Raw genomic sequence first — 15,434 nt, 5'->3', positions numbered from 1 at the left:
GCTTAAAGGTAGACTCAGTAAAATGAAGTTGCCACGAGCAGCACCACAGATAATGCGATGAGGGAGAAGCAAGACTGCTCTCACGTGGTATCTGTGCCAGTGGAGGCTGGTGGGAGGAGCTATAGGAGGATAGGCTCGTTGGAATGTCTGGAATGGAACAGAGTCAAATGTGGTTTCCATGTTTTTGTTTTATACTGTTCCATTCCAGCCATTACAATGATTCTGGCCTCCAATAGCTCCTCCCACCAGCCTCCTCTGATCTACGCTATGTGCATGGGTCACTTCATACTATTACAGCGTGATAGCACCAGGACCAAAACCGCAGAGAGATTTAGCCTCGCACTTCAATGCACTTTTAGTTCTTGTGGAAATTGACCTGCTATGTTGTTTACTTTGTACATGTACATCATATCGTTGAGTCTACCTTTAACGTAAATCCACATCACTCCCAGAGTAATGTCAATTCAGTTAAGTTGGGTTAACAGGGTTACCACTTGAACAGAGAACCACCCATCCTGTCATTAACTGATTTGGACCAGTCCATAAGCTAAGAACCATCATTGGCTTGTAGTGGTGTTGATATTCCCTTGTCCTGTACAGTATTGGTTCCCTACTAAGGGTACAAGCCTAGGACCCCTGGGGGTGCTTGAGAAGACTCATGAGGCTATAGGCCTACTGGTAAAATGTACATTATGGTATACTTCAAGGGTACTCCAGGCAAAGCAACATTTAGTTGGTGGTACAGTATCGTTCCCACATTTTGACAGAAGAGGCCTGTTATTATTGCAATAAAATAACTTTTTACTATCATAAACATAACACATTTCCAATATAATTTATTTTGAGGAATATTTCTTTAAGAATCCACACCAATAAACCGCCTCCAAATCGTTGCATGTCGAGGAGCCATTACCTGATTGGTCAAGGCCACGTGTAGTAGGCACTTTAAGGACATAAACTAGGATGTGCAGCGTTTTTATGGCGTCGACAAAGGTAGGCGAGGCTGTGTTGGCCCTTCTATCATTGAGCATTTACGAGATATACTATAATACGTTAGCCTTTGCTGTATTATTCTCATCAACAAAAACGAGACTACTCGTTAAGGACTAAGGTGAAACTCCATATGATTATTCATTTTCGTGTGTTGCACCAAAGATACTGGATATACGAGATGCTTGTCTCTGCCCTAACAATGGGGATTCGTTGTCTACAGAGCATAACGGCGCCCCCCCCCTCCTATTCCTTTCTTTAGATAGGTGGATACGTCTCGTTTTTTAAATATTTTATGAGGGGTGTTGACGTCCGCCGCCTGTAAAACAGTCTCGAATTTCAACAGGGACAACTCTTGTATAAAGTGTTTTTTCTTAAATCTGCCTGGATGTCAGTGCATCACACTTATATCAGTATACTCGTAACAACCTAAGCATTACCGAACTTCTATTATATCAAATAAGCCACACGTATAAAAATATAATTTCCTTTTTATCTTGACTAAATTCGACACTCAATTGCCCCGACCCCATACAAAAACTCCTCACATAAATAATGATCTGCTTAACGTAGACAGATTTTGGGCAGAGACATGCTCTCGCTTTGCCTCTTCCTATCTGGTTGCACTTGCATTCAGTAGCTATGGATTACATAGAATAGACGTAAACGGAAGAATCAAGGACAGGACTGTTCCAGGGGCTATTTTTTACTCTGATGCTGTTGCTAAACTTTTCTTTAACGGAAGCAAAAGGAACGAAACGGGGAGGGATTTATCTGAATTTGTCCAATAGAAACTCGTGGTTGGACATGATTACACCCCTGATGTTCTGAGATTCTCTCTGGTGTTTACAAAACCACTTCTACTGTGAGATTGTTATATCATGAGGATGCTGCTAGATTAGCATATCAGGACCTGTTTAAAGGCGTTACGTGGTCAATCTGATGTTTGCCTTGGCCGTTCAGCATTTACGACGATACGCCTCTGCAGAAGTCAGGGCATGTATACTTTTTGCGCTTTGCGGAGCAGCGCAGATCTGTTGTAAAGGAAGTTGTCAAGGAATGAGTTTGTGTTTATACAGGACCTCCCATCCCCACCTACCGTCACCCAACCATGTCAATGCGAAGGACCTATATGGAGCCCTCCACATTGTTACAACATTTGGAAGGCGCACGGCGGTGCTGTATAGAGCTCAATTTGGCGTCTGCGAGCCACCAGAGGCCCCGGGATTGCTTTACACCATCCATATAGAGCCTCTGACCACATTTTCGGATCAAGCATTAATCGTTTTTTTTTAACGTAAGACCAAAGCATGGGAAATTGGTTGCCGCAGTATTGCCGTTATAATGACTACATTATGCATGGAATGCCAAGGCATAATTGTATAAAAGTGTGTATTCTAATTTAAAATGTATGTTGTTCTGTACCTATCTATTAATGTTATGTAGGAGTAGCTGCTGCTTTAGCAGCAGCTAATCGGGATCCTAATAAAATACTAATACTAGCAGCTCAAGACATTAGCTAGTTCGACTGCTGCACCATTTGAGATCCCTAAACTAAGGTACTGCATCTCAGAGCTAGAGGCGTTACTACATACCCTGATTCGATATATTAGTATGATCCCTGCCTAATAGTGCTGTCTATGGGATGATGCTCAATAAAACCTGGTCTTTTCCCCACAGAATTCAAATGAAGAAGCACTCCAGCAAGATGAAGAGCAAACCTGGGTAAAAGCAACACAACAAAACTAAGATGTCTAAACACCATCAAGACCCCATCAAAACAGAGTGTGGAACACAGTCAGATGATGTTGTCTGCAATAGAGAAGAAATAGACATTAGCCAAGCTCCCTACGTTACTAAAGGGGTTTGTAACAGCTCCATCCTAATCAAAGAGGAACCAACAGACTTTGAGCAGCAGGGAATGGGAGAGGAACCAAACCATTCTGTTCCTTCCTTCCAGAAGAAGCACATCAAACATCAAAATACATCCAATCCAATGACCGGGTGTAGCCAGATATCATGGAGTCCTGTGGTGACGCTAACAAGATTGTCTAATGTAAGAAGAGTTAGTGGTCTTTCCCAACATGTGACAGTAACTAGACAATAGTATTTAGACTTTTGCTTCATGCATACTGTGGTTTCTTCATCTTTCTAATCCATAAGGTGGTGGTTAAGACTCTTCTGCGAGACACTAAAGTGTGTTTGGTGAAGGAGGAAAACCCAGACGAGACAGATGGAGGTAGGGCATAGTTCATACATCCAGTCCACCCTCAACGCTGCATTTGAAATGGATGATGGGATTACTTGAACATCATTTGAACATTAATTTACCAAACGTTGAAATTAATTTTGAAATTAAGATATTTACTCAAGCATTTTATTGTTGAATGAGGAAATGTAGGAAATCACAACTATGTTCTGTTTACTCTCTCCTCCCATCGCTCTCTTCTCACTCTTTCTACCATCCTTCCACTGCTCTGTCCCTCTCCCTCAGTCTCTACTTCTCAGTTCTTTCCTTGTCCACACTGCACCATCTCCTTCACTGACTGTTACTTCCTGGAGAATCACATCAAGACCAAACACCCGAAGCAGTACCTGGCCATGCTGAAAAGCCACATCTCAAAGAGTAAAACCGTGTATGCCCCCACATACAGCTGTCCCCACTGTAGCTGCATGTTCCATACCCCACGGCAGCTACACGTCCACACCCGTCAGGCCCACCCCTCTGCCCCGCTAAGGAAACTCCACCCCTGCCCTTATTGTGCCCGGAGCTTCCAGTACATAGCCAGACTGCATACTCACTGCAAGGTTTGGCACAAAATGTCTGTCGCTTTCATCGATGGGTACCTCAGTTGCGCTGACTGTGGAAAGAGCTTCAAGAATTCCTGGGGACTGGGGCCTCACCAGTGTCACAAACCTGAGGACACTAAGCCTGAGGATGGCCCTGTCTATATGAACATTGGCATGCCATGCTCAGAGTGTGGCAAAAACTGCTCTAGTCCTCGGAATCTGCGCATTCACATGCGCACACACACCGGTGAGAAGCCTTACGTCTGTAAGGAGTGTGGCAAGTGCTTCTCAGAAGACAGCAGTCACCGCAAACACATGATGATACACTCGGGGGTCAAGCCATTCAAATGCCAGGATTGTGGAAAGGGTTTTGCCCGGATGGGGCGACTCCGAGTTCACATGACTATTCACTCTGGCGAGAAGTCTTTCTCCTGCTCCAAATGTGACAAGCGGTTTGCATACAAGGACTGTCTGAATCTACACCTGCGCACACACACAGGGGAGAGACCTTTCAAATGTACTGTGTGTGGTAAAGACTTTGCTTACAGAAATTATCTGAAGTTGCATCTTAAGATCCACAACAATGAAAGGAACTACCATTGTGGGGTTTGTGGGCTGAAGTTTATAAACAGTGCAGCATTGAAAACCCACCAGCGCACACACACTGGGGAGAGGCCTTTCCATTGCACAGTGTGTGACAAGACATTTTTTCGACATGAACACCTGAAGAACCACCAGCGCACTCACACAGGTGAGAAACCATACACCTGTACCGAGTGCGGTAAAAGCTTCACTCAGTCTGGAGATCTGGCTAAACACAAGCGCATCCACACTGGGGAGAGGCCATTTGAATGTTCTGAATGCCACCGACGGTTTATCTGTTCTGCTGATCTGACCAGACACATGAGGATCCACAATAACTCACGGCCATATCCCTGCCAAGAGTGTGACAAGAGATTCCGCTTGGCCAACCACCTTAAAATTCACATGAGGACCCACACTGGGGAGAGACCATACTCCTGCCCCCGCTGCCATCGCACCTTTTCTCGCACCCACCACCTCACCGGTCACCTGCCTAGATGTCGCTGAATGATGAAATTAGACTATATAAATCAACTTTTTTACTCTTATTGTAGTTATTTAATAAGGGAACAGTGGGGTACAGAAGATGATTTTGTGCCCGACTCTGACCTGGTAATGCTAATAAATGTTTATGACAATAAAGGCCTCTATATTCTGTTGTGTAGTTTCTGGTGTTTTTGTGTATGCCAACTTGATTGAGTTGGAGGCGTGCGTAGCCAATAAGAGAGTCATACAACATACATTTCAGTCTCCCAGTATTCATTGGACTGCACTGGCTGGTTTTGATATTGCAGCATGTCTGACTCTGCATATTACAATATGCAAGCTATTGAAGAGGAATGATTCAAGCTCTTAAAGTCTGCATGGTCAATCCGCCATCTGCAGTGGCAGTATAGCATTTACTGAGATGCAGCCGCCGCAGTAGTCAGAGGAAACAAACTTTTTAAGTAAGTAGGTTTGTGTTTATACAGGACCTTCTGCCCCCACCTACCGTCAACCAATCATGTCAATGCTGAGCTATAAAGAGCACTCCACATTGTTACAAAATGTGAGAGGAGCACAGCGATGTGGTACGGAGCTTGATTTGGCCTCTGCATGCCTCCGGAGGCTCACACCCGCCATACAAAGCCTCCGACCACATATGCAGATCAAGCCTAAATTGTTTTTTAGGCTACACTATCATTCCCACATTTTGATAGTCAAATGAGGACATAGGGGCATTCTCAATTGGTTAGCTAACTCTTCCATCCTCTCCTTGCCTCCTTTTGAAAAAGGTCAAAGGTGATCATGGAAATTTGCATCCTGTAGCTCTAACTCCAAAAGGTTTTGGGACACTAAAGTCCATGGAGAATAAGAGCCCCTCCTCCCAGCTGCCCATTGCACAGAGGCTAGGTAACACTGTCACCACCGATAAATCCACGATAACCGAGAATTTCAATAAGCATTTCTCTACGGCTGGCCACACTTTCCTCCTGGCTAACCCAACCCCAGCCAACAGCTCCACACCCCCCCAGCTACTTTCCCAAGCCTTCCCAGCTTCTCCTTCACCCAAATCCAGAGAGCAGATGTTCTGAAAGAGCTGCAAATCCTGGACCTGTACAAATCAGCTGGGCTAGACAATCTGGACCCTCTCTTTCTAAAATTATCCACCGCCATTGTTGCAACCCCTATTACCAGTCAGTTCAACCTCTTTTTTTGTATCTCCCGAGATCCCTAAAGATTGGAAAGCTGCCGCAGTCATCCCCCTCTTCAAAGGGGGTGACACTCTAGACCCAAACTGTTAAACATTTACATTTACATTTAAGTCATTTGGCAGACGCTCTTATCCAGAGCGACTTATAGACCTATATCCATCCTGCCCTGCCTTTCTAAAGTTTTCGGAAGCCAAGTTAATAAACAGATCACTGACCATTTTGAATTCCACCTTCTCTGCTGTGCAATCCGGTTTTCGAGCTGGTCACAGGTGCACCTCAGCCATGCTCAAGGTACTAAACAATATCATAACGCGCCATCGATAAACGACAGTACTGTGCAGCCGTCTTCCTCGACCTGGCCAAGGCTTTCAGCTCTGTCAATCACTGTATTCTTATCGGCAGTCTCAACAGCCCTGGTTTCTCAAATGACTGCCTCGCCTGGTTCACCAACTACTTCTCAGACAGAGTTCAGCGTGTCAAATTGTGGAGGGCCTGTTGTCCGGACCTCTGGCAGTCTCTATGGGGTACCACAGGGTTCAATTCTCGGGCCGACTCTTTTCTCTGTATATATCCACGATGTCGGTCTTGCTGCGGGTGATTCCCTGATCCACCTCTACGCAGATGACACCATTCTATATGTATCTGGCTCTTCTTTGGACACTGTGTTAACTAACCTCCAAACGAGCTGCAATGCCATAGAACACTCCTTCCATGGCCTCCAACTGCTCTTAAATGCTAGTAAAACCAAATGCATGCTTTGCAACCGTTCGCTGCCCACACCCGCCCGCCCGACTAGCATCACTACTCTGGACGGTTCTGACTTAGAATATGTGGACAACTACAAATACCTAGGTGTCTGGCTAGACTGTAAACTCTCCTTCCAGACTCACATTAAACATCTCCAATCCAAAATTAAATCTAGAATCGGCTTCCTATTTCGCAACAAAGCCTCCTTCACTCACCCTGCCAAACATACCCTCGTAAAACTGAGTTTTTGTATGGAGGTCAATGAGAGTGTAGAAATTGGTCAACATAAAAATGAATTATTTGATCGAATAGAAGTAGTGTAATGCTGAAGTGTTTAAAAGTGTACTGATATAAGTAGGACACTTGACATCCTGGTAAAAAGATGGCTACGCATATTCTTGTTATGAGGCTTGTAGCGTAGCATCTCTCAGTTAAATACGGGTGGTTGACGTAAACAACCCTCGTCGAATATTCAAAAAGGATTACAATTATGAGACGCATTCACCATTCAAAAGAAAGTATAGGCGGGAGCTTGACAGCCCGCTGTGCTGATTTGTGGACATCGACTCCCATTGTTCGGGCGAAGAGATATGTATCTTGTCAGTATACCTATAATCTTTGGGTATAATAATAACTGGAGACTGTGTCCAAGATTTCCGCCTGATGTTTTCAAGGTAATCTACTCACATTCGCATACACTTATTCATGGACCGTCTATATCTGGTTTATATGGACACTAGCATTCAGTGTGCACAGGGAGCAGTGACGACATCACACGTCATCCCTAAACATGGCAGACATTGGATGAATATAAAATGTTAATATTTCGGCTGTGAGTGATTAAAAAATAATCGGCCTCAACAACAATTATTTGAATAATTAAATGTATGTTTTGTGCACAAAGGCTATGACTAAAGTGTCTTATTAGGAATTTTCAAATCTGACTTCTCGATGTGGTCATGTTTCGAAATGTTGTTTATGTGCCGAGCATCAGTTAAACTGTAGTACCGAAGCTAATCTCTAGGAGCAGTAGAAACGGTGCATCTCCGTGGCCCCTTGATTCTGCCCCATTCAGAAATGGGTAGTTCTACTTGTGATCCTTGGGACGTCCCTGCCCTAACGCTAACTGTAACCTTAACATCTACCCTACCCTTCCACTACATTAACCATAACCCTTACCTAACCCTTTCCTTAATGAACCATTTTACATTTCAACTTCAATGGGGTAAAGTCAGAGTTGGGATGTCCCAATGAACCCGGATAGCATGGATCTTTAGCAATATCGAAGATGTTTATAACTAACCCAAGATAGACCACAGCCTGTCATTTCCAATGGGAACAAATAAGTCATAGTGGGCAGAACAAGCAAGGACGTGGGCATAGCCAAGCACAAGCTAGTGAGATCCTATTGGCCGTTCTAGCAAGTATTTGCATTTTTCCGTTAGGGACCGCCTACTCTGTGCGGGTGTGCATACAAACATATATTTAACAGATGTTATTGTGGGTGTAGCAAAATACTTGTGTTCCTAGCTCCAACAGTGCAGTAACATCTAACAATTCACAACAATACACAAATCTAAAAGTAAAATAATGGAATTAAAAAATATATAAATATTTAACACAAGCAATGTCGGAGTGGCAAAAATACAAAATATAGTAGAATAGAATACAGTATGTACATGAGTAAACAGATGAGATGAGTAAACATTATTAAAGTGAGTAGTAAGCATTTCACTGTAAGGTCTACAGGTCTACCTACACATGTTATATTCGGCACATGCGACTAATAAAATTTGATTTAAATTAGTGTTCTATTATTAAAGTGGCCAGTGATTCCATGTCTATGTATATAGGGCTGCAGCCTCGAAGGTGCAGGGTTGAGTAGCCGGGTGGTAGCTGGCTAGAGATGGCTTTTTACCAGTCTGATGGCCTTGAGATATAAGCTGTTTTTCAGCCTCTCTGCCCTAGCTTTGGTACACCTGTACTAACTTCTCCTTCTGGATGATAGCGGGGTGAACAGGCCATGGCTCAGGTGGTTGATGTCATTTGATCTTTTTGGCCTTCCTGTGACATCGGGTGTTGTAGGTGTCCTGGAGGGCAGGCAAATGGGCAGACCGCACCACCCTCTGGATAGGCCTGTGGATTTGGGGCGGTGCAGGTGCCGCACCAGGCGGTGATAAAGCCTGACCGGATGCTCTCAATTGTACATCTGTAAAAATGGGTCTTAGGGGCCAAGCCAAACTTCTTTAGCCTCCTGAGTTTGAAGAGGCACTGTTGCACCTTCTTCATCACTGTGACGACCCTCCCACTCTGTCTGCCGTATTGTCTTTGTTCTTGTTTCCTTATTAGGATGCCGGTGGGCGGAGTTGGGGAGGGTCGTCAGCTACATGGGAAACACCTGGGCCAGGTGTGTCCCAGGATAAATAGGCCTCTTCTACATTCATGGAAGAGACTCTCTCCATGCAGACACCTTTGTAGATTGTGGTGTGGTTCTTGGTGGCCTTTTGTTTGTTTGCATTGGCACCTTTCAACACCTTGCATTATCACATTCATGCATGCAAAACACTCACTTACACTACTGATTACTGATTACACACACCATTGTATATTTTCCTTAGTTGCTTTGGTTAATAAATATATATTTTGTTACTCCTTATCTCCATGTTGTCTCCCTTTGTTACGGGCTTTGAGCCGGTTCGTGACAATCACACTGTCTGCATTGGTGGACCATTTCAGATTGTCAGTGATGTCTACACCGAGGAACTTGAAGCTTTCCACCTCCACTGCAGTCCAGTCGATGTGGATAGCGGTGTGCTCCTGTAACGGATGTGAAACGGCTAGCTTAGTTAGCAGTTGTGCGCGCTAAATAGTGTTTCAATCTGTGACGTCACTTGCTCTGAGACCTTGAAGTAGTGGTTCCCCTTGCTCTGCAAGGGCCGTGGCTTTTGTGGAGCGATGGGTAACGATGCTTCGAGGGTGACTTGTTGATGTGTGCAGAGGGTCCCTGGTTCGCGCCCGGGTATGGGCAAGGGGATGGTCTAAAGTTATACTGTTACATTGAGGCTGTTGACCCAGATCACTGGTTGCTGCGGAAAAGGAGGAGGTCAAAAGGGGGGTGAGTGAAACGGTTAGTGGTGGTGCGCACGAAATAGCGTTTCAATCGGTGACGTCACTTGCTCTGAGACCTTGAAGTAGTGGTTCCCCTTGCTCCGCAAGGGCGGCGGCTTTTGTGGAGAGATGGGTAACGATGCTTTGTGGGTGACTGTTGTTAATGTGTGCAGAGGGTCCCTGGTTCGCTCCCGGATATGGGCGAAGGGACGGTCTAAAGTTATACTGTTACACTCCCTCTGCTGTTTCCTGAAGTATACGATCAGTTTTTTAATTTTGTTGACTTTGAGGGAGAGGTTATTTTCCTGGTACCACTCCACCAGGTCTCTCACATCCTCACTGTAGGCTGTCTCGTCATTGTTGGTAATCAGGCCTACTACTTTTGTGTCGTATGCAAACATGATGATTGAGTTGGAGGCGTGCGTAGCCACGCAGTCATAGGTGAACAGGGAGTACAGGAGGGGGCTGAGCACGCACCCTTGTGGGACCCCTGTTTTGGTGATCAGCGAAGTGGAGGTGTTGTTTCCTACATTCACCACCTGGCCTGTCAGGAAGTTCCACAACCCATTTGTACAGGGCGGTGTTCAGACCCAGGGCCCCAAGCGTTAATGATGAGCTTGGATGGTATCATTGTGTTGAAGGCTGAGCTATAGACAATGAACAGCATTCTGCCGTAGGTATTCATCTTGTCCAAATGGGATAGGGCAGTATTCAGTGCGATGGCAATTGCATCGTCTGTGGCTCTATTGGGGCAGTAAGCAAATTGAAGTCGGTCTAGGATGTCTTCTTTTTTTTTTTTACTTTGGTAAAGGGTAAAATCAACTAAACATTTGTCCATTCTGTTCGTAACAGATTCTAGTTTTGGGAAAAGAAAACTGTATTGAGATCAAACGTTTCGTCAATGAGAACATAAGCATAATGTTCCAAAATCCATCTCACTACATCTTCAAATTCGCCATTGGGAGTTTTCCATAGGAATAGGTGGATGACGTCAGCGCTATCGCCATCTAGTGATTTTAAAGCTGTCTATGCTTCAATGAGAGGTGGCAGGCTTTCTACCTGGGTAAAGCGGTGGTTTGAAAATATGTTGTTGTCTTTGATACTCGTGCCCCTCGTCACAACAAACCCCCTCAATTATGGGAGTCTCGGACTAAAGTATGTAGCGAACGACAGAGCAGCGGAAGAATTTAGTGCAAGTCATCAGGCTCATTCTTATTATACTTCAGTGGCCAGGCTAGACAACTGGACTTCTTCTCATCATATACGTTGTGAAGTGGGAATTCCTACCGGATGCTTCAGATTTATACATCCGGTAAAACATCTGGTACCTTGTTCAATGGTGTCCACCAAAGCCACAAAATCAAAATTAGCAGTGTGGTGAAGGTTTAAACCCACATTTTTGAGAAATTGTAGAAATAGGTTCCGTGTGGCTCAGTTTAGTAGAGCATGGCGCGTGTAACGTTGTGCATTCGATTCCCACGGGGGAACGGTACAAAAATGTATGCATTCACTACGGTATATGAGTGTCTGCTAAATGAGGTAGAATGTACAAAAGAGGCGGGGTTTACGACTTTGTGGCTGTTGTAACTAGTGACGACCCTGTTCTATCTGTGTTGGAACGTTGCGGACATAGACCAGAAAGTGCAGCGTTTTATGACGTCAACAAAGGAAGCGAAGCTGTGTGCCATTCTATCATTGAGAATTTCAAGATACAAAGTAATTGGCCTTTGCTATGTTGTTCTCATTTACAAAGACTAGGCTACTAGCAGCTCAAAACAGTAGCTAGCTAGTTGGTTGCAACAGTAAGTAGAGTTTGCTGCCTGTAATATAATCCTATAACGAGCTATGATTATGTCTTGAGAGGGTTGGGAGCAACATGAATGCAAATGTCATATTGAAGGGTTAGCGGACAACGTCACGAAAACGATGCTTCAATGGGGCAGAACTCCTTGTGTTTTGATTCTGGATGTCCAACTAGCTAACAATGACTAGAAGCTGCCGTGTGGGGAATCGTTTCATATCGTTTTATTCGTTCCTTGATAGAATGTCGTTTTTTCAGGTGTTTTAACTGTTGCCACGTCATCTATGCTATAATGGCTAAATTCCGCTAGCTAGCTAACCAACAACTGTAACGATGTATTTGAGAGACAGGCTCTCATTTTGCAGAAAATGTATTTATGAATTCAATAGACATTGGAGACGAAATATAGTTTTACATGTTATCAACAATTTAAGACACCCCGGGTTGTTTTGGCCTAGTTGTGTGCGCGTCGGTTTTGTTGCTAAACAACAAACCCGTCTATAGGCCAATTATTACTGGTAGGTTGACTGTTAGAAACGTATGCAGTTACATGTATTGTTCATGCAGACCTGTGGTTTCTTCAATTACCCGATGATTGGTCAAATCAAATTGGATTGGTCATATACACATGGTTAGCAGATGTTATTGCGAGTGTAGCGAAATCTAACAAGTAGTATCTAACCATTACAAAACAAAAGCCTAATACCCACACATCTAACTAAAGGAATGGAATAAGAATGTATACAAATATGGATGAGCAATGTCAGATCGGCATAGGCTAAGATGCAACAGATGTGAGATGAGTAATGCAAGATATGTAAACATTGTTAAAGTGGCATTATTAAAGTGACTAATGTTCCATTTATTAAAGTGGCCAATGATTTCAAGTCTGTGTATAGGCAGCAGCCTGTCTGTGCTAGTGATGACTGTTTAACAGTCTGATGGCCTTGAGATGGAAGCTGTTTTTCAGTCTCGGTCCCAGCTTTGATAAACCTGTACTGACCTCGCCTTCTGGATGATAGCGGGGTGAACAGGCAGTGGCTCGGGTGGTTCTTGTCCTTGATGATCTTTTTGGCCTTCCTGTGACTTATAATGTTGCATGGTTTATTAATATGATCACTGCTTGGTATAGCTCTCTAAGGGTGATGCTCAATAAAACCTGCTCTTTTCCCCACAAAATTCAAACGAAGAAGCACTCTAGTCAACAAGATGAAAAGCACGCCTGGGGAAAAGCAACACAATAAAACCAAGCGGACTAAACACCATCCAGACCCCATCAAAACAGAGTGTGGAACACAGTCAGATGATGTTGTCTGCAATAGAGATGAACCAGACATTAGCCAATCACCCTACATTACTAAAGGGGTATGTATCAGCTCCATCCAAATCAAAGAGGAACCAACAGACTTTGAGCAGCAGGGAATGGGAGAGGAACCAAACCATTCTGTTCCTTCCTTCCAGAAGAAGCACATCAAACATCAAAATACATCCATTCCAATGACCGGGTGTAGCCAGATATCATGGAGTCCTGTGGTGACGCTAACAAGATTGTCTAAAGTAAGAAGAGTTAGTGGTCTTTCCCAACATGTGACAGTAACTAGACAATATTATTTAGACTTTTGCTTCATGCATACTGTGGTTTCTTCGTCTTTCTAATCCATAAGGTGGTGGTTAAGACTCTTCTGCGAGACACTAAAGTGTGTTTGGTGAAGGAGGAAAACCCAGACGAGACAGATGGAGGTAGGGCATAGTTCATACATCCAGTCCACCCTCAACGCTGCATTTGAAATGGATGATGGGATTACTTGAACATCATTTGAACATTAATTTACCAAACTTTTAAATTAGTATTGAGCAGAGATATTTACTCAAGCATTTTTTTTTTTGAATGGGGAAATGTAGGAAATCCTAACTATGTCCTGTTCCCTCTCATCTTTCTCTTTCTACCTTCTTTCTACTGCCCTCTCCCTCAGTCTCTTCTCCTCAATTCTTTCCTTGTCCACACTGCACCATCTCCTTCACTGACTGTTACTTCCTGGAGAACCACATAAAGACCAAACACCCGAAGCAGTACCTGGCTTTGTTCAAAAGCTATGTCTCAAGAAGTAAAACTGTGTATGCCCCAACACACAGCTGTCCCCACTGTAGCTGCATGTTCCATACCCCACGACAGCTACACGCCCACATCTGTCAGGCCCACCCCTCTCCCTATCTAAGGAAACTCCACCCCTGCCCCTATTGTGAACGCAGCTTCCAGTACATAGCCAGACTGCATACTCACTGCAAGGTTTGGCACAAAATGGCTGTTACTTTCATCGATGGATACCTCAGTTGCGCAGACTGTGGAAAGAGCTTCAGGAATTGCTGGGGACTGGGGCCTCACCAGTGTCACAAACCTGAGGACACTAAGCCTAAGGATGGCCCTGTCTGTCTGAACATTGGCATGCCATGCTCAGAGTGTGGCAAAAGCTGCTCTAGTCCTCAGAATCTGCTCATTCACATGCGCACACACACAGGCGAGAAGCCTTACGTCTGCAAGGAGTGTGGCAAGAGCTTCTCAGAAGCCAGCAGTCATTGCAAACACATGATGATACACTCAGGGGTCAAGCCATTCAAATGCCAGGATTGTGGAAAGGGTTTTGCCCGGATGGGGCGACTCCGAGTTCACATGACCGTTCACTCTGGCGAGAAGCCTTTATCCTGCCCCAAATGTGACAGGCGGTTTGCATACAGTTATTCTTTGAAGCTTCACCTGCGCACACACTCAGGGGAGAGACCTTTCAAATGCACTGTGTGTGGTAAAGACTTTGCGGACAACGGTTATCTGAAGACGCATCTGAAGATCCACAACAATGAAAGGAACTACCATTGTGGGGTTTGTGGGCTGAAGTTCATAAACAGTGCTGCATTGAAAACCCACCAGCGCACACACACTGGGGAGAGGCCTTTCCATTGCACAGTGTGTGACAAGACATTTTTCCGACACGCACACCTGAAGAACCACCAGCGCACTCACACAGGTGAGAAACCATACACCTGTACTGAGTGCAGCAAAAGCTTCACTCAGTCTGGAGATCTCACAAAACACATACGCACCCACACTGGAGAGAAGCCGTATGAATGTTCTGTCTGCCACGGCTGCTATACCTCTTCAGGGGATCTGGGCAAACACATGAGGATCCACAATAACTCACGGCCATATCACTGCCAGGAGTGTGACAAAAGCTTCCGCATGGTCGGTCACCTTAAAACTCACATGAGGACCCACACTGGGGAGAGACCGTACTCCTGCCCTCGCTGCCATCGTACTTTTGCTCGCACCCACCACCTCTCTGGTCACCTGCCTAGATGTTGCTGAATGATTAGATTATTTATATACAGTCAACTATTTTACTCTTGTAGTTATTTAATAAAGAACAGTGATGTACAGAAGATGGTTTTGTGCCCGACTTTGTTGTGTTAATAACAATAAATGGTAATGTCAATAAAGGCCGCTATAATCTGTGAAAGATGCCATGCCTATTGTGTGGTTCTGGTGTTTTTTGTATGTTTTCTTTGAGCTGAAATAAGAGAGTCATATCACATACATTTCAGTCTCCCAGTTTTGCATTGGTAAACCATCATTGGCCTGCACTGGCTGGTTTTGATATTACAGTAAGTTGTACATTTCAAATCCCAGACCTAGGGCAACATTGTTAGTGTGGGAGTCAACCTGTCTGCCT

General features: G+C 44.4%; 2 protein-coding genes across 9 annotated transcripts; both read left to right on the top strand.

Annotated features, from left to right (window-relative positions):
- Positions 1-930: 930 nt before the first annotated feature.
- On the top strand, positions 931-5,019 carry LOC135520536 (gastrula zinc finger protein XlCGF57.1-like). 4 transcript variants are annotated; one of them, XM_064946164.1, is made up of 5 exons: positions 931-993; positions 2,671-2,854; positions 2,951-3,046; positions 3,154-3,229; positions 3,485-5,019. In XM_064946164.1, the coding sequence occupies exons 2-5, from the start codon at positions 2,741-2,743 to the stop codon at positions 4,867-4,869; spliced, it is 1,671 nt and encodes a 556-aa protein (XP_064802236.1). In that variant the 5' UTR covers positions 931-993; positions 2,671-2,740; the 3' UTR covers positions 4,870-5,019. The 4 variants fall into 4 exon arrangements, with proteins under 4 accessions (XP_064802236.1, XP_064802234.1, XP_064802237.1 ...); XM_064946165.1 differs by having other exon boundaries at positions 942-993; positions 2,671-2,715; XM_064946162.1 differs by having other exon boundaries at positions 2,671-3,046.
- Positions 5,020-11,534: 6,515 nt separating this feature from the next.
- Positions 11,535-15,222, top strand: LOC135520535 (gastrula zinc finger protein XlCGF57.1-like). Of its 5 annotated transcripts, none has more exons than XM_064946158.1 (4): positions 11,535-11,627; positions 12,903-13,269; positions 13,377-13,452; positions 13,686-15,222. In XM_064946158.1, exons 2-4 carry the CDS (start codon positions 12,922-12,924, stop codon positions 15,068-15,070), a joined length of 1,809 nt encoding a protein of 602 aa, XP_064802230.1. In that variant the 5' UTR covers positions 11,535-11,627; positions 12,903-12,921; the 3' UTR covers positions 15,071-15,222. The 5 variants fall into 5 exon arrangements, with proteins under 5 accessions (XP_064802230.1, XP_064802232.1, XP_064802231.1 ...); XM_064946160.1 differs by having other exon boundaries at positions 11,540-11,627; positions 12,906-13,269; XM_064946159.1 differs by having other exon boundaries at positions 11,541-11,713; positions 12,906-13,269.
- The last annotated feature ends 212 nt before the right edge of the window (positions 15,223-15,434 follow it).

The sequence above is a fragment of the Oncorhynchus masou genome, chromosome 29 (genome assembly GCF_036934945.1).
Source record: "Oncorhynchus masou masou isolate Uvic2021 chromosome 29, UVic_Omas_1.1, whole genome shotgun sequence".
Lineage (NCBI taxonomy): Eukaryota > Metazoa > Chordata > Actinopteri > Salmoniformes > Salmonidae > Oncorhynchus > Oncorhynchus masou.
Note: the sequence above shows the minus strand (reverse complement) of the source record. Positions and strands in the feature narration are given on the sequence as shown.